Genomic DNA, 26,470 nt, shown 5'->3' on the forward strand with positions numbered 1-26,470 from the left:
GTGCTTGATAGAAAAAGAGCCTAGGTAATGTTAAATATTAACAAAAGTGCCAAATTTTCCTTTAAATCCATGTTACTGTTTTCGGCCTTGAAGAGAGTCCTATTATGCTCTCAAAGAAGAGTATAAAATTTCAACTTGTTACTAGCCAGATGTCAATAGTATATGAAAATATCTGAGGTGGTATGCAAACTTTAATTAAATAACATAAAATCTAAGTCAGAAAAGGGGCATAATTCTGTTAAAATGCTTGATCCAGTTATCTCCTCCTGTTTACAGGTTGGGTCATGATGGTGAACAAGTGTGCAAAGTTTCAAAGCCATATATCAATAGACTTTGATATTTGAGATATTACAAAAACTTTAACATAAGTTATTACACCTACGCTGACACAGACGCCGACAACAACACTGACGCACTGGTGACTACAACAGCTCTACTTTTTCTTATCGAATAGTCGAGCTAAAAATAACTTTTTTAGGAAAATTCTATCTTCAAGAGGAGATAAATTTGAAAATTGGTGCTAGAGTAATGAACCTTGTCACATAAGATGTGGTTGATGATAAGGAACATATATTTGAAGTATGCAAAAGAAATAAGGAAAAAAGGATAAAAAATAATATTTTTTAGGTAAAATTCTAAGTTCAAGGGGAGATAAATCTGAAAATAGTGGTGCTAGAGTTATGAACCTTGTCACATAAGATGTGGTTGATGATATGGAAAACAAAAACTTTAATCTGAATAAGGACGCGGACGCCGGGGCAAGTAGGACGACTCTCCATATACTTTGTATAGTCTAGCTAAAAATGAAAAGTAAGAAAGTGTTTTATGCAGAAAACATTAATATAAATATAAAAGTGATATGGCACTTTTTGTACTAAGAAGCGAGGAATGATATTTTATCTTTTCTTGCATCCTAAATCTATAGTAAATGATATTTTTACCGTACCTTTCTTGCCTATTAAATGTATGGTATTGTACCTAACAATATTGCTTTAGCAATGATGTTCGAGGGTTTTCACATGTTTGTTTACACAAAATATCCATACATATATCTAATTTCTATTATAATACATATATGCATTAAACTTTATGCTTTAAACAAAAAAATAGAACTTTTTACAACATTACCATTAGACAGGATTAATGTTGACCCCAGTGACACTACTGAAGTTTTCCAGATTGTATGTAAATGATAAGCAGACTGGAAATCTATACACCTGACAATCTATTTTCCTTTCTTCGAATTTTTCCATGAATATGTGACCATAAGGCTTGGAATTTTTTTAACAACATAGCAATATTCTGAGGTATCCAATGCATTTCTCTGCTTAACTTCAGCTAGAAACTTTTTAAAAGGAAGTTTTTCACATACAAATGTATTTCCTATACAATTTAGGTGAAACATGCAGGTCCACTGGCATTCAGGGCTTCCATTAAGATCCAAAATTTGGAAGTCAAAGACTGCAAAATGTCTTGACATTGGAAGTAACAAAATATTGGTAAAGAAGAAAAAAGCATTACATTTTGGAAGTCACAAGCCAAATTCAAGGAGTGAAAAGACTCACAAACTTCCATTAATGGAAGCCCTGCCATTACTATGAAAATGGTAGCCTGATGTTCATTTACAAAAGGTGTTTATAACTTTATCATTCAAACAAAAAGTTTCTCCAAAAATTGTGTATTTCTCATCTAAACAAACAACTCGGCACATTTCAACATCTTACAGTTCACATATATTCGTCTTACATGTCCACAGATATATATACAATGGATAGGAAGCTCAGAAAATAGTTGATAGTCAGATTCAGATCCACAGTGCGCTTCGGTGATAATCGGGTTTTCCCACTAGCCCCCGATTTTCGCACTCTCGTTAAACTTCGGCGATAACCATGAACTACTGTTTACATTGCCGACATTGTTTTTTTTTGAGAAATATCTGTGTGGAAAAGTGTGTATGGTACGTTTTAACATAAATAACTATTGCTTCTTATGTAAGTAGAAAATGCTTCGTCTTTTTTTGTCAATGTTCCTCTTGGAATTGAATATGGCGGTATTTTGGCTACTATTACCCAGGATGCATCAAATCATGGAAAATCCCGAAACACATGATAACTTGCACAAGAACAACCCCAATAATACTGAATTTAACTGTATGACGTCTAAGTTACTTCTCCATCTATATTAAGCTCCATGACATGTCGAATCAATCAGTAAATCAATAAGTTGATTGATCATTAGAACATTCAATCAACAATCATAAATCAGAGAATGAATCATCGAGTCAATGAAATCGAGGAAATCAACATTCTGAAATTAAACAAATTACATCAACATAAAAATAGAGTTAAATCAATTTCCTTTGTCTGAAATGCATAATTATCATTTAAATAAAAACCTCCAAATTTATGGTCAATTACAATAAACCCATTCACAGTTTCTATAAGACTATATGATCTACGTAAATAACCGAGGTATATCAAGTGAAAAAATACGAGTTGCTTCCCTTATCTTCGAGTAAAATTGATATCTCTTATGATTAAACAAAACCGCTAGTTTTTCTGATTAAATGTCCGCTTTTAAAATGTATTACACCAATAGCAAACGTTGGATCTTAGCTTCATCATAGTATATTCTTCAACACATCATTTGACTCCACAAAGTATTCAAATGAACAGTTAACCCTACCACATTGCAGACCATTTTACATACAATTTATACAGTGAGAAAACAACCGGTTATCTTTAATCCTAAAACTACTGATAAGGAAAGCCTCTCGTCTGCTAGTTCTGAAAGTGTTTACCGGTGTATTAAATATTTACAACACATTGAACTGCTTACTTAACCTGTAGGTATATTAACTGATAATATAGCTATATGCTTTCTATTGGCCGCCACAATCATAAGTTCATTTAATGAAGTTATTATAAAATACATCATAATCATAAATAAATTCTAAACTCACCAGTTCGTGGAATTGAATGTACCAAAAAAAGCATTATCTTCTTCAAACACGCATACTGTCAAACTCTCTCTCTCTCTCTGCTGTAACTTCTGCAAAATATAATAAACACAATGTGCAAAGTGATATGAATAAATTGTGAGATTAAGTAAACAGAGAGCTAGATTAACGGATTTTTCTGAAAACAATTCTCAAAGGTTCCAAATCACGAAAACTGATGACATTTCAAATGGAAAAGAGTCAAATCGGCCCTATACCAACTCGGCACGGGTCAACTCGGCCCACTTTACAAAAATATATATAACGTATTAACTTTGCTTTGCATGTTGTTAAAGTAAATGAATAATGAGAAATATCTTATTATTATATAATTTTACATTGTAGATCTACTTCTACGGAAATAAAGTATATTTAGAAAAAAAAGTTATTTTATTTGTCTTGCAGATTCGATAAAATTAATATAGATCTAATGAAAATGTGTTTCCTTAGATGCATTTTGTTTGTATTAAAAGTACTATTCAAAAAATAAGAAACAAAAACGTGTTTACTTAATATCATAAGCTTCTAATTAATTGCAGGTGGTCACTAATCAAATTTGAATGAATGAGTTAGTGGGACACTGAAGGTATTTAAATTTACGGTTAAACCTACCACGAGTCAGAAATACATTGAGATACGCAATCGGTTATCTTTACTCACTATTCTACTGATAAGAAAGCCTGTCTGCTGCTAGTTCGGAAACTGTCAATCCATGTATTATAAATAATTACAATAAATAGTGAAAACACAAACCTAAATATTATTAATTGAAAAGTGGGCCGAGTTGACCCGTGCCGAGTTGGAATATCAAATCAGACCACACTCGTTACTTAATTAAAAATCATCTATGACAAACACTCTATAAAACACTAATTTAAACCAAATGCAACTCAAAATAATACTGACCAACTATCAATAATCCATATTTCCAATAAATTAAGAACACTTTGAACTTTTTACAAACTAAGCCGCTTAAACATAGACAAAACTAGTGATATTGCGGGGAAACAACTCAAACAACAAAAAAAAATATATCAAGACACCTGAATTATCAACACTGTTACACATCATGAAATCCAAATAAGAATTCATAAACAGATTAAATTAAGTTCAAATAATATTGGTAAGTTTTCTGTACCTACTTTAGAAAATGATGAGATCAGCTTTCACATACAAATATAGCGTCGAAAACTTTGTTTTGGTACGAACTACTTCCTTACGCAAAGTTAACGCGAATGAATACTAATGATATTTTTTACTGATTATATCCTGAAAACATGCAAATAATATACGATAGAAATAACAAAATCAAAAATGAACTACTGACAATTCAAAATCTTATCACTTGTGTGTGACAAGAAAATCTGTGTAGAACTACTTTGCGTTGTTCGGTACCCATTCTTCTATTGAAATCCCGCAAATTGTGATAGAACTGTATTCAATGTTAACGCAGCGAATACAAAAATTACTTGAATATTTTATTATTTTAATCAATAGGAACTCTTGCAACACATACTTATCCTTGGATTTTCATTTTTGAGGGTTTGTCAAGGTCAAATTACCGTCAATGCCCAATTGAATTAAATGGTACATAGTTTTTAATTATTGTCATAAAAATTTATTGTACCAAGAATAAAGACAGTCCATAAAAAAACTAAAACAAATATAGCCAATTATAGCAAAACATGTGAAATTACAATACTCTGACCGTCAATTTCAAAAATGAGTCAAGCTAAGTTTGAGCTTTTTCACAAATTTACCTGAAAAAAGTTGTATGATGACTATCTATCTATCTATTTATACATAGCAAAAATATAGCCAATTATAGCAAAATTCAAGCAAAGTTAATGATTTGACCTTCAAAGTCAAAATTATGGAGTGATTGTCAAAAATCTACTTGAAGAGTACTTGTTCAAAGGACTGTTCTTCCAGGTACGAAGACAATCTATCAATAAATAACAAAGTTATTGTCAATTATAGCAAAAATTAAGCATAAATCAATCAATTTACATTGATGGTCGGTGTGATTTATAGAGAATAGTCCATTATGGTCAATTTCTAGGTCTTGACCAAAGAGTTGCTATGTCCAATTAGGAAGGCTATTGAATGAGAAAGAATATGACCATTCTGAAAGTTTTCGGAAAGCAACGGTAACACCAACGATTACAACAATATGACTGTAGCGATAGCTCTGTAGATATTTTTGCATTTCAACAACATATCCTTACCTACGACTCCTTTATGATGACTGTGGCAATTTCTGAATATCAATAACACGATGCAGATTAAAATCTTAACTTTTCTAAGAGCAATATATTTAATATTTTACTTAAAATCAAAAATGTCTATTGGAATGGTTTTTGCTAGCCATAAAGGTGATCTTACGCTCTATGACATAAAATTTACACTCCGGCATTTTTTTCTAAACCGCAGTCATGAATATCAAGAAATCAAATAGAGCAGACTTAAGCAATTCTAGAACATTTATTTCTTATGTGTGTGGTAACATGTAACACTTTTCTACACAACTATGGTCCTCGTGAATTCTGATTTTGTTAACACACATGACATTGGTAGTGGCATCTACAACAATTTTACACAAATTGTCACGCCGTGTATAACAAGTATCTCAGGACTATACAACAATCCACACGAATAGTACAAAAGTAGCGCCTTTTCAGCACAGAGCTAGGATTGACACAAATAAATCAGTAAGCTCACGGATAAAATATTTAAAAGTAAATTAAATGAAAAGAAATGAATATGCGCAAACGGTTGCTATGGCATAATACTTTAAAGATCATTTTGAATATTTATATCGGCATAATTTAGTACAATTACGTATATAAAACTTTATTGTTTAGATATTCTGTAAACCTTTAACATTTGTCAAATGACTGACTACAGAAAAAGAAACATAAAAATAAAACCTTTTTATGCGGTTACCAGCGTAGCTCCGGTGCAGCATTTTCAAAACTGGCGGTAAGCTCGTAATAAAAGCCACAGTCAACCGTATACCGCTAGAATCATTCTTACTTCTAAAGTCAGTAACCGTAAGAATTCAATGGAATTTTATTATAAAGATATTGGAGGGTATGTCGGGGGTAGGGATGGAACCCTTCAACTACAATTAACAGTATTCATCTGGTGATATAGTTCCGGATACACATTTAAAAATACTAGTAAATGTTTTTGACATACAATGGAAAAAAACTCAAAGTAAATGTGTATATCATATAAATTTGAAATCATTTCGCTGTTTGTTTATGTCCAAAAAAAAAAAAAGAAAAAGAAATAAATAATAGTATCACAATAGAGTGTCTCCATTAACATTGATTAGCTAAATTTTCATTTGACGATAAGCGTTCAATGTACATTTAAACAAATATACATGCATGTTTATTATATGATATAAATATATCTGCAATCTCATTGGTCCAAACAGTAGTCAACGGAACTTTTAATAAAATCGTATACACTTGGTGAAGTATCATATTCACCGGCTGAATTGGATTTTCTAAAAATAGATGGAGACTCCAATTCAAAGAGATAAATTAGACATTATACGAGCAGAACCAAAATTGTTAGAAATTTTGCAATGACTTTATGTAGTATGGAGCTCCTTTCCCTTGCACTGTTTTTACAGGGATCCAGCATATGATTAATGCTCAGCTGACATTGATTCTGTCTTAGTAGGCATATCGTTTATTTCATCGGTCGGTCCCAAAGGATTTATGTTTTAAAAGGGTTATATATTGTGGTATTTTGTGTATTTGGCTCTTAGTTGTGAACTTGAAAATATATTCAACTAGATCTGTGAAATATTTTTGTATTAGTGTAGAGTATGGTTTGGATTGAATACATGACCAACTCTGACTGGGTGTTCAATCTATATTTATTTTATTTATTTTGATGATGTGAAAATGAAACCTATAAAAGCTATGAACTTGAAACTTCATAGGATGATATATCTTATTAAGAGAAATGCAGTGCTTAAAAACAATTAAAAAATTGTATTATACAGTTAAGTAGGAATGTTTTCACATGACCTTAATAACTTAGGATATGTTTTCTGCTTTTTAATTGTGTCTTTTGACAGTTTGTCTGTGGTATGCAGGTTTCATAACCTCCGATCCCCTTTCAAAAATTCTATTTTATTTAGTTTCACCCATTGTGTTCTCGTTTAGGGCACAAGCAATTTTAAATGTTTAGGACAATATGCCGCTTTGTGCCACAATGTAGGTTCCATGATAGCGTTCATATGAACACATCTATACAGATGTATAAGTAATACTTAAGTTTACCCGTTCATGTTAAATTCTGCTTAAGCTGGTGCTAGGAGGCGTGGACGGTAGCTTGCAGTTATGAACAGGCTCAAACAAATCGAGTCTGCATTTTCAATTTTGCAGAGTTGTATTTTCCTATTCTGTATTTTATAACTTATATGCATTATAATGTGTGTTTCAAACTGTAACCTTTCTTCTGAAGAAAAAATGGCAATAATACAACTTTCAAGAATATATTAAATAGAATGGTATGGGTAATTTTATAAAAATAATGGATTCACAAACTTTATTTGAAATTTGGCAAGTATCTACACTGTAACCGAAATCTTGGTATATACTGTAACAAAATCGGATCAAAGTCGCTCTGCAATACTCTCCTCGCTCTATACTGTAACATTGTTTATTTTTTCAAACGAACAGGAAAATAGGTTCAACTGGTCATTTACTTTTAAAAACGTTTCTAAACACAAAGGACTAACGTTATGTAGGTTTACTTTTGTAGACATGCTAAAATAATGTCGGAATTGGACGAAACATGCGTTGGTCTCTCAATTCAAATTTTCAATCTGTCAAGTCAGCACATTTATGAGACAATAAAGAGATAAAAATGCGCTTCATGGTATGAATAAATATATGACTAGATACCTGATCCAGTTCCTTATAAGCAAATTACAAAAACATCTTTTAGAAATTGAACTACTTGTATTATGGACCAAAATAAAATCACCTACCCGTTTTCGCCACATATAATCCTAAATCTTGAAAATTCTATACTGTAACTGGAAAGCGCGATACTGTAACAGGTTCCCGACGGTGTCTTTCGTAAAAAAAGATGTCGGTAAAAGTGGTAAAGCTGTCAACTGCTGCATCAAACATCAAAAGAATTTCAGCAATATTCAAGCAATTCAAATACAAGGTGAGAAAGAACCAGCGTTGGATAAATGAACAAGATTAACGAAACGAAACTGAATTTACTCCTCGTATTACGGAATATTAGGAATATCTTGATATGGTAGCTGGCATCCGTCGAATTGAAAATAAAGATTCAGGTCTAATAAAACGTTCGTATAAATGGGTTTATATCGGGGTGGTCGCAAAGCGGTTTTATACTTCATTCAATTTCAATGCAACTTAAACTAAATTTATTTATATACAAAATTGTAACGTTTTGTTATGACAAATGAATGCAATAATAAGTTTTAAAAATGAAAATGGTCACACATGACGAAGTTCATTTTGAAGGAAAATGCACTGTGATTTTTGCGTGAAACTGAATAAATCCCTGCCAGCAATATTGTTGATGCTCAAATAAATTGATTCAAATGTTGGCAGAACTATTGTCGTGCAGGTCACTGACAATGGAAACGAAAACAGAGGGCAAACAATCATTCATTCTTCGCTGCGCAATGGGTTCTACCTTCCTGAGCAAAACATCGCAGAGGTATATAAACTACCTTCTCACATGTGATCTGCCACACAGGATTGTATTACTAAGATCTGCGTGTACTGTTTTAAGGATTTACATTGTTGGCGTCACTATCCTTAATCTGAGCGCTTCATGTGGTAAAGAATGATAAATTTCAAAGTGGCATTTAGTGTTCTCTGTAAAATGATTTACAATTATTTTAAATATACATGTATTAAGTATTTAGTCCAAATATTAATATTGCTTTATCAATATCATATGCACGTGATAAAATACTGTTATCCGCTTAATATTTCATTGCCCCTCGTACATTCAATATGAAGAAACGTTAAACAACTATCAATATTCAATATTGACTTTACATGTACGTAAATACATACGTTTTAACAGGACAAATGTTTCATGATTTAAAGTGTTAATTAATATAACCAGATAAGTCTGTAAATATATATGCATTGGTTTAAGTTGACTATCTTGAAATATTGATTTACAAATTTTATTATGAATTTCATTGTGCTCCACACTTTTAACCGACCATGAACTGTATCTCTATATCTCGATCATAGTGTACGGTGCTGTATTGAAGTAAATGCAATTTATCTATCATAACGATCGTAATGGAACCCATGTGAGAGGTTTAAAGAACAGACATTACAATTTAGCCTACTAATGTGTGAAAACTGACATTTTTGATTAATTAAGACTTAATTCGAAAATTATAAAATAGAAGATATTGTTGGATAGACACCTATATAAGTAAGTATTTATTTTGTTAATAAGAACATGCTAAAAAATAAGTTGTAACAATTTAAAGTTTATTACCATGTTAACAATATAATCTGTCGGAATCATTTTTAAAAAAGTGAAGAAAAAAACACACACACACGCACGCACGCACGCTCGCACGCACGCACCACACACACACACACATCCTAAAGAACGCCAAAATCGGCAAAATTGAATATGTTGCAGCTTCAGCTTTATTAAGCCTGTCCTTGGACGGTACTGAAAAGCGCAAATTACCGTCCATGCCCCATAACACCGGCTTTAGTAGAATTCAGGATATAAACGTGTCTAATGATTTTAATATTTGCCAATTGACGGACGGACGACCAGTTCCATTAAATTAAACTGATATCAGAGATCTCATTGGCCTTTCAAAATTAAGAAAAAGAATGTAAAGGATCTTTCTTAAACGTATACACGTCTAAATCACATTCCTAAATAATTTGAAGGAGTTTCGGAAGCAAAGCTTAGTTTCCTCCGACTTATCAATAGACAACAGTTCACATCGCTTTTAAAAATTTAAATAGTTCTTTAAAAAACAATTTATTTAACATTAGAATTAACTGTTAGAAAATGCATTTGATAACTTGTGTCTAATATGACGAAACCACCAATAAGGCTCCTTATCCCAAAAACTCATTTACATGAATATTCCGAAAGACACAACATCACAAACTCTGAACCGTGTGGTACTATTATTGGATTATGTTCAGTGTTTATGATTATATTATAATTGATGCTGTGTTCAGTGATTTGAATTCATGATTGACATACACGTATCTTTGCGCATCTATGAAGCACGTGTATCTACTTTTACCTGAATATGTCTGTGTGAGGCACAATAACCGTAACAAGACAACACATCTCACAGTGCTCCATTGATCTAACAACCATTCAATATAATGTCAACTAACGTAAATATAAATATGAAAATCACTTGGAATATTTCATTTAAAGTGTATTTCGATATTTGCACTAGTTTCCTAGATCCAAGGATTAGGTTTACCGACAAAACGTGCCACCTTTTCAATTTTGATTTTCATTTCATTCAATTAAAAAACGCTACATATTGCTTTATCGAATCAACTTTGTGTAACTCTAAAATGACGTTCATCTTCAATATACGATTTATATGAATTGAAGCAAAATTGTAGATTTAAATTATATTTTGTATTGGCGTCCTTGAACGAATGTTTACAAATGAGACTTTGCAAAAGTAATTACAGTAACCTTCACTTATAGCGAACACGGTCATAGCGAGCTTCCAATTTCTGTTGGTCCGAAATGCCATTCTTTATTCAATATTAAAATTCGGTTATAGCGAACACGGTTATAAAGAATTATCGCTTATAGGGAACTCATTTTTAAGTCCCAATTAAGTTAAGGTACATAAAATTACACTTTTATAACGAACTACAAAATATCAGTTATTCGTAAATAGATCCCGCTTTTTCTACACAGATTAAAACTCGGCCGAATGTACCGTTTATAGTTCCATGTATCATGATGAATTTTCTTCGAAACGAAAGCTTTTAATTCTTCGGATAACAGGTCGTATTTCGAGTTTAATGTACATGTAGAAGAGCGAGTTTTTAAAAGTTTACAGGATATTGAATTTTACCTGAAGAGTTGTAAACATTCGCAAACTTAAATAAGCGACTTCTCGCAAATTGACCGTCTTCCTACATGATACTGAATTGTCAATAAATAACAATATTATTTATATCGTTTAATTATGATATAAATATATAAATACATATAAAAATTATATTTAAAATAAAAACATTGCAATTATTTCATTGAATCAATGTAAGCGAGACAACAATGACGTACCCATATGAGTTATTATTCTTTATCAATTGCTCTTCAAATTGGAGGACGATGGAAAACTCTTCACTATATGTAAATTTGTTAGCTATCAAAACCATTGATACAAGGAACTAATTTGCTATATATTTACAAGGAACTCTGGTTATAAAGAACATATTTTGAATGTCCCAATGAGTTCGTTATAAGCGTAGTTTACTGTATTTCCATAATTAAATAAGCTTTTAGATAACACTTCTTCATGTATTCAACACTCCGAAATAACCTACGCAATATAAGGAAGATATACTTTTGTCTTGTATGTTTTTAAAGATGTTTCTTGTGGATATTCCATATTTCGGCAATGATTACCAATTCGCATAAATAAAATTGTAGGTAAAATTGTTAAATCATCGTTGTGAGATCGATCTTTATTCTAGACCAAGTATATACAAGAGTGCACATATCACAAAAATATACATAAAGTTCTTATTCAAAATATCTTAGTAAAGGAAGTGTATATCATTTTATTTTCTTTCTTCTAGAGTTCTGTATGGCTGACAATTTAAAGCAGGACGAACAACGTAACAACGAATAAAAATGGAAACAATGGAGATGTCATCATCGGTAAACTTGATTTCTGTTAAGTTTTGATTTTTAATAGTTTTCAGATTATATAGATTATCGTAGGATTACACACTTTGCTATTGTAAATTATATTTTAAGATCTATATAATTATATGATTTTCATACAGTTATCGTATAGACTACACTGTAATACCTTTTTACTAAATACTTTGAGTAAAAGCATGTCAAAATTATAATAAAAAGAACATCTGTTCGATTCTATACTTTGATATGATGTTGGTTTTATTTAATAAAGCAAATGTACTAAATCAAAGTCATTAAGCAGCCAAAGTCGCGCAAATTTTCAAACAGAATATCCAATCTCATTTATTAAAACAATTTATTATAATTCACGTTGCAGATAAACTATGATAAAGCTAGAGGGCATGAACACTACCTGAGGCATATATTGTTATTGGAACAAGCTTCGCCTATTGCATTGACGGCCATTATAAAAAGAGAAGTGACAAAATGTGGAAGAGATCTTTGTATTTTGTTAAATGAGAATAGTCATACAATTAAAACACAGTATGAAACAGAGTTTCTTCAATTATTTCAAGAAGATAATATCAATGACTACATTGATACATGGGACACACTTCAATTATGTGCTGTGACATCAGTTTTATTTAAATCAGGTCTAACTGGTACAGAAGTTAAAGCTATTCAATGTATATATGATCAGAGAAAAGATATTGAAAAATACGTAGAATATGCCTCCCTTACATACAATACCTACAAGGAGAAACAAGAATTATTGCACGAACAATTACTCGAGTTGATAACGCTCATAGACGACCAAGCTAATCTTGATTGTAAACGTATGATATTTTCATTTGAATCAAAATTAATGACGTTAAGCGAACAACAGATAGGCAAACTAACACGGACAAATGATATTAAAACTCATCTGAAAATTGCAATGGAAGTAGATGTCGTAACAGATAATGATATCACTAGCGAAGAAGACGATCAAAAGCTTCCGACCAATTGTAAGTATTGCTGTTACAGTATGACTTTAAATTGATCCATATGGTTATTTTGTATCCAAACACATCACTTTATCTGCAAGTTGTCAATAAGTGTTTATATATTTACCAATTATCTATATTAATTTTATTCATCCAAAACTTATTCTTTTTATGATTAAAAATTTACTAAATTTAAGTCGACAGATTCATTTTCTACTGTCCCCCCTCCTCCAATCATATTTAACAACAGTTTTTCATTAACAGCTCTTATAAATCATAGATTTCGGTTGTAAGCACACTAACGGTGACCGACATTCGGCATTTGTTTTAAACAACACTACTACTTACGGTATAGACCCTTTCATTTAAGACCGTATTCAAGTTGTCGTCCTTGGATGACGTCATTGGGGGATACGGTGGACAATGCCGATACGATTAAGTACAATAATAGAGGGATATAAAGATCTTAATCCTTTCTCTTGTAAGATTGGCAGATTGAAATTGCCAAAATTTTGTGTAATTGAATAAGATATTACATAAAAAGGATGGTGAAATGAATAAAAATGTTTACTATAATAAGGTTAACGATTTGTTTTAATAGTAGACCATATTGCTGGGTAACTGATCATGATTACCATTTTCGTTAGATTCTTAATAATGAAAATTTTACCAGGCAGTTAAATCGTACTAACTTGCTAATACCAGAGATATAGATAATGTATCTATGTCTCTGCTAATATACAATACCCAAAAGATATTTTGAGTTTCAAAAATGTAAGGATTCTGTAGTTTCGAAAAACGGCTGCGTAATAATTAATTGCAAGATACTGGTTTATTAAAAATCATTTTGATTTAAGCATTACTAAGACAAAAGAAAAAAACAATATTAATCTATGTAATTTCCAAAAAAAAATGTAAAGGCATAAAAAGTAAAATTCTTTTGAATTTACTTGACTGTATACTATTTGTGATTGCAAAAATGCACTCTCAAAAAAATCGTACATCACACCAATATATTTAAGCTGGTAAAGTAATATTTTCAACTGGACATTTTTTAATTCATACTCAGCTTAACAAATATTAAAAAATAAACAAGTTGTGAAACACGTTCATAGAATTTCGTTTTTAAACTGAATTATAATTTTATGTATTTTTGACTGTGCCAGTAGGTAGGACTCTGGATCGAGTATCAAATCAGTAAGGCATGACCAATAATGTCCCTAGGATGATCCATAACAAAATTCGGACCATAAATATTTTGATAACTAACAAAAGTGACGTAATCTGATTTTATGTTATAACTCTAAAAATGCACCCTGGTGATTTATGATAGCACAGCCAATTAAGTGCCGCTTGTATATACAACATATGCACCCTGTTAAATAATATGTTACGGCCCATGCAGTGGCGCTTATATATACACATCTATTTATCTATGAAATAAGTAACTGGGAAAAGGTGTCTATTTTTATAATCATAAGAATAGATTTTTACTATCAAAATTATCTTAATATCTTCTGGTGCGAATCTTAAATTATAAAAGTCATTGCCAGATGGTTTTCCTTCTTTCCAGAATATTTATAAAATTATATCCTTCACAGGTTCTTTAAAATATTATTTATACGCCATAATGAAAAAGAATCAGTAAGTATTTGCAGAATGCATTCTGTTATTGTTCTATTAAAGCTTGAAAAACAATCATTTAAAGACATTGGCAATCTTATCACAAATACGCCGGAATTTTCTAAATGACTGAAAATAACACAGAAAACTAGAAAATGAACATCTAAATTTATAATAGGCAATTTCAGTGTGTATAGGTGTTTATAAAATATAAAAATTTGATTTAGTTACTAGCTTCTTATCCTGGCATTAGAGCAAATCTAGATCTTATAAATATATTCACTTTGAAATTTCGCTGTTTCACTTCGTAGCGAGAATTAATCTCAATCTTTGTTTTTGTATTTTTCTATTGTCTTGATATTGAATTTATGTATGCATGCGTAAGTTTTACATGGTAGAATCATAATTGAACTATCAGTATTTACGTATTTAACTTTTCAATAAGCTAACATTCTATGCGGCCTGCATAGTTTTATCCCCCATTTACGTCACATCCAGTAAGGTAAGTAACTCTTCCCTGACTGTTATCGCTTAAATGAAAGGGTCTAGAGAAGCATAAGCATTGACCTTATAGGTTATGGGGCATTAACCTTATACTGCCTACAGTGGTAAATACTTTGAAAACATTTAAGGGTTTTTTTTGACGTCGCTGCTTAAAACGTTATGTTGTCATTAGGCTTTCCGTTTGCTCTGTTATGCCTGTACTGGTTTCCTAGCAGTTTCCGGCCCAAGTTGCTCTTCTTAACAAATAAAAAAATGTCTACGGACGAGTACAAATATTTGTCAGAACAAGTACCTGTCAAACCTTACCATGTTTTTAATGTTGCTCTTAAATCTTACTGTTTAATTGGATTAGAAATATTACACCTTTTCTCACTTTTATTCAAAATTTCCTAGCAGTTTTTCGGACCCTTTTTTTGTTTTGAATATGGTTCAGTACCAGTAAACAATGTTCATATGTTGTTTTATTTTTCGAAAAAATATGACTTCTCAACCATTTCCCTGTCGGCTGCAAATATTTGTTTAAAAGTTTTTTAGAAAAGGATCTTAGTGTTATTGTACATGGGCATTCAAACTAGAATTCCACTGGCGTTGCTTATTTTTAAAGTTGCAAGTTCTCTTATGTAACTTTAAACCACAGGTAAAACTTAAAAACATGTCAATCGCTGTACTATTTTAACCGTTTTGTTGCATATAAAACACGTGTCTCTCTGATCTGATTGATGAAGTAACATAGATGCCTTACTGGGTAAAAAATAGACAGTACTGAATGCAAATGTTATAAGGCCGAAAAACTCCAAGGGGCCGGAAACTGCTTGGTAACCAGTAGTGGTCATAATATGTATAATTGTTATAATTACTTGTTTCAATGTAACGAGGATATGTTACGCATTAATATAGTGTTTGTTACATGAACTTTTGATAAATACTTTTGAGAATTAATGGCTTAATTTCGCGTATTTCTCGATCAAATCTCGTACTTTTCGATATTTATGCCTAAAGTACAAGTGCAACAAAAATTAATGTTTGCCTGTCCGAACAAAAACCATGCTTGGAAAGATATATTAATGTAGAACATTTATGTAATGTTTACTTCCAGGTGAAATTGTCATATTCTTGTTTGTGCCTTGTTTTCATGATGTTGTCAGTTTTATTTTCATAACATTATCTTGTAAGACGCTGATATGTTTACAATTCTGTATTATATGTTATGTATGTCATACGTTTTCAGATCGTTTTCAATTTGATAATAGCACGAGCAGTATTCAATAATTTTATATTTGTGAATTATAATCTAATAAACGAAATACAATATACTTCAGGCCAAATGTTCACTGAAACACTTCGGAACAAAAGTGTCTACATCAATGATTCAGCTATTTTGACATGTAAACTCAACCTTCCAATAGATGAAAATGTTGAGTGGAGGAAGGATTACAAGCCGGTTGAAATTTCAAACAATTTAATGGTCATGAGCAAGAATGGCAATCATTGGTTAGCGATTTCCCGTGCATCATTAGATGATACGGGTCAATATACGTGTGTATGTGGCCATATTTCAACATCAGCGGATCTTACTGTTATAGGTATGCTTTAATCGAATTATAACAACTACGCTGTGTTCTGTTACATGCTTAGAACAGAGTAAAGAATAACATACCTTACCTGGGCACTTACTATTTCCTAACTTTCAAGCTTCAATTAGAAAGCAAACTTAGTATTATGTAAATTATTATTCAGACACGAAATTTTACATTAGGCTTTAACTGTTCAGTTGACTGTCTTCACTTTATTATTTTTTAATTCGTTAGACAATTATCTTGACGAAATAACTCAAATGCAAGAGAAGTGAAATGTAAATGATAGGCACAATTGCAATATATACAGTTCTTTATCACATACCCATAATTGTTGCTCTTGATGTACACGACTTAGAGGGACCACATATTTGAACATTCACGGAAAATATCCTTTGCTTCCTACAATAAATCATTTTAATGTACGACTTATTTTCAAAAAAGTATGTTTGTTTATTTTTTTGCACTTACCTAATTCCGCAGATAGTAGATTTTAATATAGGACTCTTAGAAATTAAGGTATGATTTGTTTCATTTACTTATTCCTATTTTTTAACAGGAGTTGAACATTAGTGTGGTCTTATCTTCCAGTCAAGATTGCGGTTATTGAATGGAACATTGATTATAGAATTAAGTGCTCTGCTACACGAGTAGGACCTGTCTGGCAACACAAAGGACTTCTAACAATTCTTTTCTGTAGAAAGGTTCTAAAAAAAATTTACAATGCAAGAGGTTTCTACACACACTTGTTGATTCACGAATTACATTAGACACGGGATGAATCAATTGACTTTGGGCAATGTTATCTAAAAACAACCAGTTCAAATAAACAAGGTCAAATATTTAATCTTTTCTATCGTTTTTGTAATATTACCCACGTATTTATTATAGTTTTCATTTAGTCTCTATCAGGTCCTTTAAATTCATTAGTTTTTTTAAGACATTATTTGGTCCAAACAGCTGGTAATCTATTACTTCAATGCATTATTTCTACCCTATTTGTCAATACAAGGGAAAATTAGTTGTTTCAATTTCTGTAAATCTAATTTCGTGGACGACCCTTATCACAGAAAACACGATAACAACAAGGAATTTTACAGAATGGATGAAGAGGGCTCTGCCGCTTACAACATATTTAATGTTTTAGAAAGGTCTTTTCCGACCAAGGCTGTCCAAAAGCAACATAAGAACTAATAGAAAAATTTGGAATCCTTGCACACTTGTACAGGAAGTCTTCTCCACATAAACGCCCATGCCAACGACAAAGAAAAGGAACATCATTGTTTATGTTCCCAAAGTCAGAACCAGTTCAAGACAAATGTGCTTTCCAAACGGGGTATTTTGTATGGGCACGTTTATAATCAAATCATTTATAATACTCGCTTTTCACAGATCCATATTCACAATCAGATATCCAGGAATTGGAGCAAGTGGATTGCGGATGGGCAGTGTTGCACATCTTTGTTACATATTTTTTACTGGAACAATGCAAGGATCAGCTTAAGAGGTCGACTGTTCCCGGATTTATTAGTATGCGTATAAAAACAACTTGAATATAGAATAATGCTTGGAGATACCATCCGATGGGGAAATAAGATTGGTTTGCAAGTACAACATCTCACCACAGTCATCAAATTATTGTTGTATGTAATTTCATTGAACATTCATAATAATTATTTATGCTTTCAGTGTTTTTATATACAAATGTATCAAAATTGATTAGTATTGTTGAAAACCATAGTGAATTATAAACAATACTAATTTTCACTGTTAGCCGGGACTATTCTGCTGCGAAATGAAAGAAAATCATAACCACAATGAATAACAAGGCAGAAAATGGACATGCCCGTTCATTAACGTCAAAATATTGCTTATTTTAGGAAAAAAGGTCTTATGTTCATCATACAACTTCATGTTAAACAATCTAAACAAAAATTTAGAGGACATTTACAGAACTTAATTCAAAAACTTATGGATGTGGAAACTCATGCTATCATGGGGAGGTCAACCAAAAGGAGAATGCGGGCGACGTTAACGCCGGCAAAATCAGTAAAAAATTATTTTTTTAACTATAAAAGAAACATTTCATTTGTTTAACATATTAAAAGATTGAAATATATTTCATTCAGTTGACACCCAGTTATATTTTCACTTCGTTGGTAGAACCGCCAAACTCGTGAAAATATTGCATCTGGTAGTTCAACTCAGTGAAATTACTTATTTCCAATCTTAACAATGCAAACAAACACAATATCCTCTACTATTATATCATGTTTTATATTTAAGCCTCATTATTGCATGTCTATAAACAGTCTTTTCCGAGATTGGTTTTTTCTAAACATTGATTAATTTTATAAGTGCAGTATTTTTAGCAGACAAATTAAAATGAATTTTAGATAACTATTAGTGTTAACTTTTCAGGCAGGGGAGCAGCAAGGATGAATATTCTTCACAGTCCAAACTGTGAACTATCTGAAAATCAACTAAACACGTTCATCATAATGTTCAAAGAAGTAATAGAAATCAAAGGATACCAAACACATCGGTAAATACACCTTTGAAGGGGAGCCAAGGCCCGTAGAAGAAGCATTCCGTTTACTAGTTATATGGTAATACTCCTATTGGATGATAATAGCTATAACGTGTTTAGGACAGTAGTAAAATCAGGAGTCGTCAAACATAGCAATAAGACCCACTGAAAGGCCCGGCGTTGCAACGCATTAACAATTATATAGATTTTTGTAATTAATCCTAAAGGTAATGTCAGTAATTATAAGACAGATTTATGCCGTTTGGCGATAACATTTATATTGTTCTTGTATTAGCAATTGTGTAGGAAATAATCGTTACTTTCTCTTCTCAATTAAGAACTACGATAAAATCAGAATTGTAATTAAGTTTATTGACCTGTATCTTGCAATTCTTAATGTTTTACTATTTGTTTATTTGCACAGTTGTATGATATAACTAAAAAAGTACATTTCAGGTTCTGCTTTTTGGCATTAGGTGTTTAACATTTTATTGCGCTATGTTAAGTAGAAAAAATTGTGCTAAAGAAGTAAATAACAATTATTTGACTATAAATAGTAATACAACACTTTGTATTATGTTTCTATTGAATCAACTGCTGTATTCTTCCTCTTGCGAGCTGATCTCGTTACCATTTTCCTTTTCACACATTTCACGCATTATTTGGTATTAAAAAGATATGCAAAGAATACAGGATAAAATGTCAACAAAGCTCTTAACAAGTTAAACAATTCGGCATTGTGTTGATAACAAAAATTTAACCTTGTAAAATCTTAAGTTTATTTAGGGACGTAACCATTATTAATTTCTTAGCTTTCATGGACTAATTATGCATTCTGTATTTTTGTTCAATGCAATCATTCTTGTCAAATGATTTTAGCCGGAGTCCTATCACAAATTTCTTACACAGATGCAAACAAAACCAGATTCGAGATTAACCCTTGGAAGACAGGATTTGAGAGAAACTAAGAGAAGCATGGATGTTCTATCATTGAGAGAAATGACCAACAGCAACAAGCAAACAGGGCAGTTTTTAGCTACTTGCATTTGAGTATTTATATGAAAAAAATGCTTTCTCGGGACCGATTAAGTAGGCAATTATTTGAAATTAACAGGCATGTTGATTTTCAAGCTTCAAAAAATGCGATATTAGTTTTCAACAAAGCTTCTTTGGAGAATCACTGTTGATTCTAATGTGTAATTGCAAACGAATCAATTACTTGAGAAAAGATGTTAAAACACTTGTTTTTCTGTACAGCCATCCACGGTGCAACGCTTATTATTAAGGGACCTCGTATTAGATTCTTTAAAACTTTAAAGAGTACAATGAGGCAATATTTAACATTACGGAGTTAAGTTGTAAGATTATTCTAATTGGCATGAAAAGTGTTGTATTACGTAATAAAACTTTTCAGTTGGTCAATTCAAACAGTTTCTTACCTTCCGCAAATTCTTATTTTCTAGATATCAAAATTTGTTTTTAGGACGGAGGAATTCATAGTTTTCCGTCACTATGTTATAATGGTCTAGGAATTAGGAAATTAAATGAATTTTACTAAATCAAATTATAAATTAAATACAGTTCTCTCCTTCGTCATGTTTATTTGTCTTACGATAAAGCGCCTGATTCGGATAATATATATAACGTAACAACTTTTTGTTTAATTTTACCTTTTCTTCGCTTGGAATTTGAAACTTCAAACTGATAAAGATGCACAGATAAAAGTGGTCCTTAGTTTTAATTTTTGACAAATCAAACTTGTACTAACTTCTAACTTGGTTCATTTAAGGGACCACGATTTTTTAAAATTAAAACATAAGTCATTAACGAGTACGTAAAAAACAGCTGTAAGTTCAAAATTCCTGTACTCCGTTTGAAAAAGACATTACGATTTATATCCTCTTACTGCCCAGCTTCAACAATTGGTTTCCTTTTTATTGATAGAACTTAAACATGTAAAACATTATTGCATAATGACTAAGATTTTAATATATTATATAACTTATATACTTCGTACAAAATGTTAAATCGCTACAAGGGCAAAGAAGAATTAAATTAAAAAATGAAGCTACAACACAAGAATCGCAGATTTCGAAATGAAAATTATGTGGTTGAGATAGGAACGGTAGGTATGCAGGGGAAGAGGGGGGTGTTAGTAGATTACACTTAATAAAATGGTTGGGTATAAGATGAGGAGGGTGCGATATGCAGAGGAGACGCATTTTCTTTTTAGAAGAAACGTATCCTTTTTTTCTTAAACATAAACCAATTCACAAAACGCAACATCAAAAAGATTTCTAAAGAATAATATTGCTGGTAAAACGAAATATGCATAAAAAATCTATATAGTTTCATCCTGTAAATTAAAACAATCCGAGTTTGGCAACTTTGTGTCTTTTTAACTGGGCTTGTAATATAAACAGCAAACAATTATGTCTGTTGTTATTTTTAAAGTTAAAAACACACAAGGTGTTGGACTGTCGGAATTATCTTTGCAAAAATATGTCTGGTCTAAAAATGTTCTTTTTCCCATTCACTATACATGCCAACAAACTTAGTTAATATAAGTAATATAATAAATAAAGCATTTATTTAGTTTTTAAGCTTATTGGAATATTCAATGTACAAAATTGCATTTGGTCGATTTGTTATTTTTATATTTTCACATAAAGGAAATGAGCTCTTCAGTCTTAATGCTATCTTTTAATCTGCCGGAGAAACAAAAAGATCTTACAGGTAATTATGAAAAATAATAACTTTAAAAAACTTGATTCAACGGCTTTATTTGTAAGAAATTTAGAGATTTGTTAGAATTGAAAGAGGGACAAAAGAAACAAATTAAGGACATAATTTTAATTATGATTATTTCCTTCGTTGAGTGAACGTTACACGAATAATTAGTAACTAAAACCTAGGTTGAAACAGATAGTATTTGCGGAAAATATATCAATAATTCATCAAAGAACCATCTTCTTTACTAAAGATCTTTCTGTTGTTCTTGCATAACTAGGCCCACCTAGTGTATATTACGAAGGCGGGAAACTACTTTTACAAGATAGTAACTTACGCAAGCATGGCACTTGGTTTTAAGAGAAGCATGCCCACGGGGCGCCATTGTATACAAAGATTACACACGAAGGCTGACGAACCCTCTTGTTACAGTTCAGTTGGGAAGAAATAAACACGAAACCCAAATTGTAAACTTATTTTAAGATACGCTCACATATAAACAATGTGACTGCTTATATCTGCTTATTTTGAGTCCACGTAAATTGTCTGCATTAATTTTTCTATTATGTTTTTTTTTTCAGAGCACTTCTTGCTTGATCTACAGATAAATGTTATTGCTAAAAATGGTGACAGAAGTGCTGAAGGGAATCAAAGAGTTTATGAAGTAATGAGAGACTATATTAAAGATAAAGATGATATGATTGGTTTACCTTTTGATGAAAGATCAACTGATACACCAGTCTATCACCTCGTAGATTTCATTAAGGCAATAAAAAAAATGCCGTATCGTTTGATATTTCTATCACTGACCAATCGTCAACAAACATACAAATCAACTGCCACAGTTCAAAGACCATGGAAGATTTTCTTAAGTCTACCATCAGTAACGAATTTCAACAAGAATTGTTAGGCCTTAGACGATGGCTACAAGTGAAATATGAAATTGAATCGCATGACATAACTGCCTATTGCTCATCAAATGGCATAGAGAATGCAAAACAACGGCTTCGTAAGTTTAATATGAATAATTATCATTATGATATATGATATCTTTTATATTTAACAGTGTAGTCTGTATGTTTGTAATCAGTGCATATTAAAAGTATTAAATGACTGATTAAAGATATGTAAGAATTTTTGAAAACTTTATAGGTCGACATTTTTTATTCTGTAAACACAAAATGTACAAATGTTTAAGAGTGTAAATCTACTGTCTTCAGACTTTACTGACGTAACAAGAACTATGACTTGTGCCGAGCATCAAAATACACAATGTACTCTCTATTGTCCTGATCATGACACGTTTATATGTACAGCATGCAGGGAATCAAGACATTGGTAATTATACATTTCTTACAATCAGTAATTTGTAGTGGTTAATATGGTTCAAAATGTATCAAATTAAACAAACGAATTTTAAAAGCGTTTAACAATGACTGATTACTTATCTATTAGAAACATTTAAGTTTGATTTCTCTTAAATTACTTGAAAAAAAATAGGAAAAAATAGTTTGACTAGAAAGATTATTCGATACCTTTTATTTGTAATATTTCCAGCTGCGTTAAAGGATTTGTTTATCTTTGAAATAGATTCATAATTGAGTCATATCTTATTATCCGATTGTTTGTAAAATATCATTAATGAAACACAAATGTGAGCAATAGTTAAATCTCTCTCACACGACAAAACATTTTTATTGACCCGAAACTTAAAAAGTATTACTCATTTTATTTGAAAGCGTGCGACAATGACTGACAACTAATCAGTCAGAAACATTTAAGTTTGATTTCACTTAAAAAATTGTAAACAAATTAGAATCATTTAATCATCTGATACTTTTATTGACCCGATACTTTTATCCCTAATTTTACCATACTGAAATGATTTAAATTTATTTGGTTAGAAAGACGGATGAAACAATATATATTTTCCTTGATAAACATTCGAGTGTCGACAAAATTATAAGTCTTCTTGTTATAGCGATTGACCGAAATCACATTTGGTCTACACTAAGATACAGGTACAGTGAGTGACTAAATTGTTTCGAATTACTGGAGGGTTTATCCAGCAGGTGATGCGGTTTTGACTCTTTGCTTGTAACATCCGAGGTTAGCCAAAATTATCCGTTCTGTTTTGGCGCAATATGACCTAAACTGTGTTGATCAGTACGCCGTAAAACAAAACAAACAAACTAACAATACATTTTCATATCGACAAAAATTTTAGCATTTTAATTTTGTAGTTTCTTTTATCAATTAAACAGTTAACAGAGTAATATTTATTGATGAGAGTATCCGCCAGTTCGTCTTTAATATGAAAATTTTCTTATATTAATTAAGAAAAATATGATAAATCGGAATCATTTATCTTAATTCGTATTATCAGCTATTATGTGAATATGATAACCATGGTAAGTGTTTCAAATATGTTTTTTTTTTTGGGAATGTACATTTATTTTAAAATAGAGGATTGAAATTTGATTTAAAATTAAACTTTTTGAAAGATTGAATAAAATATATTTTTGCGACCCCTGGCGAGCAAAAAAAATTTTTCATTACGAGCCCAAAAATATATTGAAACACACGAATATAAATTCATTTGTCAATTATAATAAAAAGTAAAAATGTTAAAAATAGTTATTTTTCATATCCGGGCCCAAGTGTTACGTTACTTAACGCCTTTTAACGTATGTTTATTAAAGCAAAAAGCCCTAAAGGTTTTTTTTACACTAGTTAATATTTTTTTAAATTTTGGCTTATTAGATCAAAAACGCTATTATTTGTCCAAAAGAGAACCACAAACTTTCTAAAAATCATAATTTCTGGTTTTATCATATACATGGCAGAATAGATTTGTCTAAATATAGATTGACTTATTTCAATACCATATATCGTAACGTTTTACGCGGCTTTTATAAAGTAATTGTTGCGTTTTGTTCTTATAACTCATGCAGCTTATTAAAGTAACAACCATTCCCTTAACATAATGACTATTTCGCATGCCGTTTTTGTTCAACGGATTTCTTAGAGGCCAATAAAAGGTTGCTGCTCGCTTGTGCGATGATAGATGATGTCTAAAATGTCATCAGGACCGCAGACCAATGGTGTCTTTTATCGCCAGATTGCGGGCAGCAACCAAGTATAAAAGTCGTTATTATCTACGTTTAAAAATCGCCGTTTATCTTTGTTGTCGCCATTTCTGAGAAACAGACAGTTGTCAATATCAACACATATCTCTGTCAATCAGTTTAAAAAACTGGCAAATGATAGCAGGGAAGGGTGCTGACCATTTGAACAAATGCTTCTATATAAACACGAAACTTATAGAATTATAGGTACAAACATTGTGTTCATACATTCGTTTATAATAGCTTCCATATTTTTACAAGGCAGTTTTTAGCTCGACTATACGAAGTATATGGAGAGCTGTCCTACTCGCCCCGGCGTCGGCGGTGGCGTCCGCGTCCAGATTTCAGATTAAGGTTTTGGTGTAGTAAAATATTTTTCACTTTAACTTTGTCATTTCTTAAGGTATCAACTTCAAACTTCAAATATATGTTCCTTATTATCAACAACATCTTATGATAACTCTAGAACTAAGAATTTTCCTTACAAAATACTATTTTTACGGTTACTTCTTTATTTTTTAAGGGATAAACTTCATGCTTCAAATATATGTTCCTTATCATCAACCACATCTTATGTGACAAGGTTCATAACTCTAGCACCAATATTTTCAGGTTTATCTCCCCTTGAACTTAGAATTTTCCTGAAGAAATACTATTTTTTACTGTTACTTGTTTATTTCTAAAGGGATCAACTTCATACTTCAAATATATGTACCTTATCATCATCCACATCTTATGTGACAAGGTTCATAACTCTGCCACCAATATTAAAGAATTATCTCCCTATAAACTTAGATTTTTTTACTAGAAAATTATTATTTTTTACTAAGACTTTTTTAGTTTTAAAGGTATCTACCTCAAACTTCAAATACTTATTCCTTATCACCAATTACATTTTATGTGACAATGTTCATAACTCTTGAAGCAATATTTACAGATTTATCTCTCTTTGAAGATTTTCATTAAGAAATATTATAACTTTTAAGTTATCTACTTCAAACTTCAAATATATATTTTTTATCATTACACACATGTTGTGTGACAAGGGTCATAACACTAGCGAGACTATTTCTAGAATTATTCACCTTGATCTTGGAATTTATGTTAACAATGTTATTCTTTTACTATAACTTAAAACATAATTATACATAATTGATTGTTCTTCCATAGTTTTTTCTTCCTTACTGCGTCCAGTATTTTATTAGTCGAGCTTCTCTGTCTCCCGTGACAGCTCTTGTTGGCATATACAACCTATATTTGCGCGCATTAGAAATGGATCCACATCAGAAATTAATTGAAATTGAGCGTGGAACTAGTTCCCCCCCCCCCCAAAAGAATATACGATTATAAACGAAATGAATATAATATAAAAGTGAAAAAAATGTGTATGAATAAACCAAGAAATATATCTTATGTAAGTAAGGGCGCAAGCCTTTTTCGTACATAATATTTGTATTTTTTCATCGCAGATCAGGAAATAC

The 26,470-nt window shown here is 31.3% G+C and overlaps 1 protein-coding gene across 1 annotated transcript; it reads left to right on the forward strand.

The window, feature by feature from the left end:
* Positions 1 to 11,902: 11,902 nt before the first annotated feature.
* On the forward strand, positions 11,903 to 22,771 carry LOC132722186 (uncharacterized). Its single transcript, XM_060706635.1, has 4 exons — positions 11,903 to 11,929; positions 12,291 to 12,921; positions 16,347 to 16,610; positions 22,443 to 22,771. The coding sequence occupies exons 1-4, from the start codon at positions 11,903 to 11,905 to the stop codon at positions 22,769 to 22,771; spliced, it is 1,251 nt and encodes a 416-aa protein (XP_060562618.1).
* Positions 22,772 to 26,470: the final 3,699 nt, after the last annotated feature.

The sequence above is a fragment of the Ruditapes philippinarum genome, unplaced genomic scaffold (assembly GCF_026571515.1).
Source record: "Ruditapes philippinarum isolate M1 unplaced genomic scaffold, ASM2657151v2 ctg6845_1_1_1_1, whole genome shotgun sequence".
In the NCBI taxonomy this organism is placed as follows: Eukaryota; Metazoa; Mollusca; class Bivalvia; order Venerida; family Veneridae; genus Ruditapes; species Ruditapes philippinarum.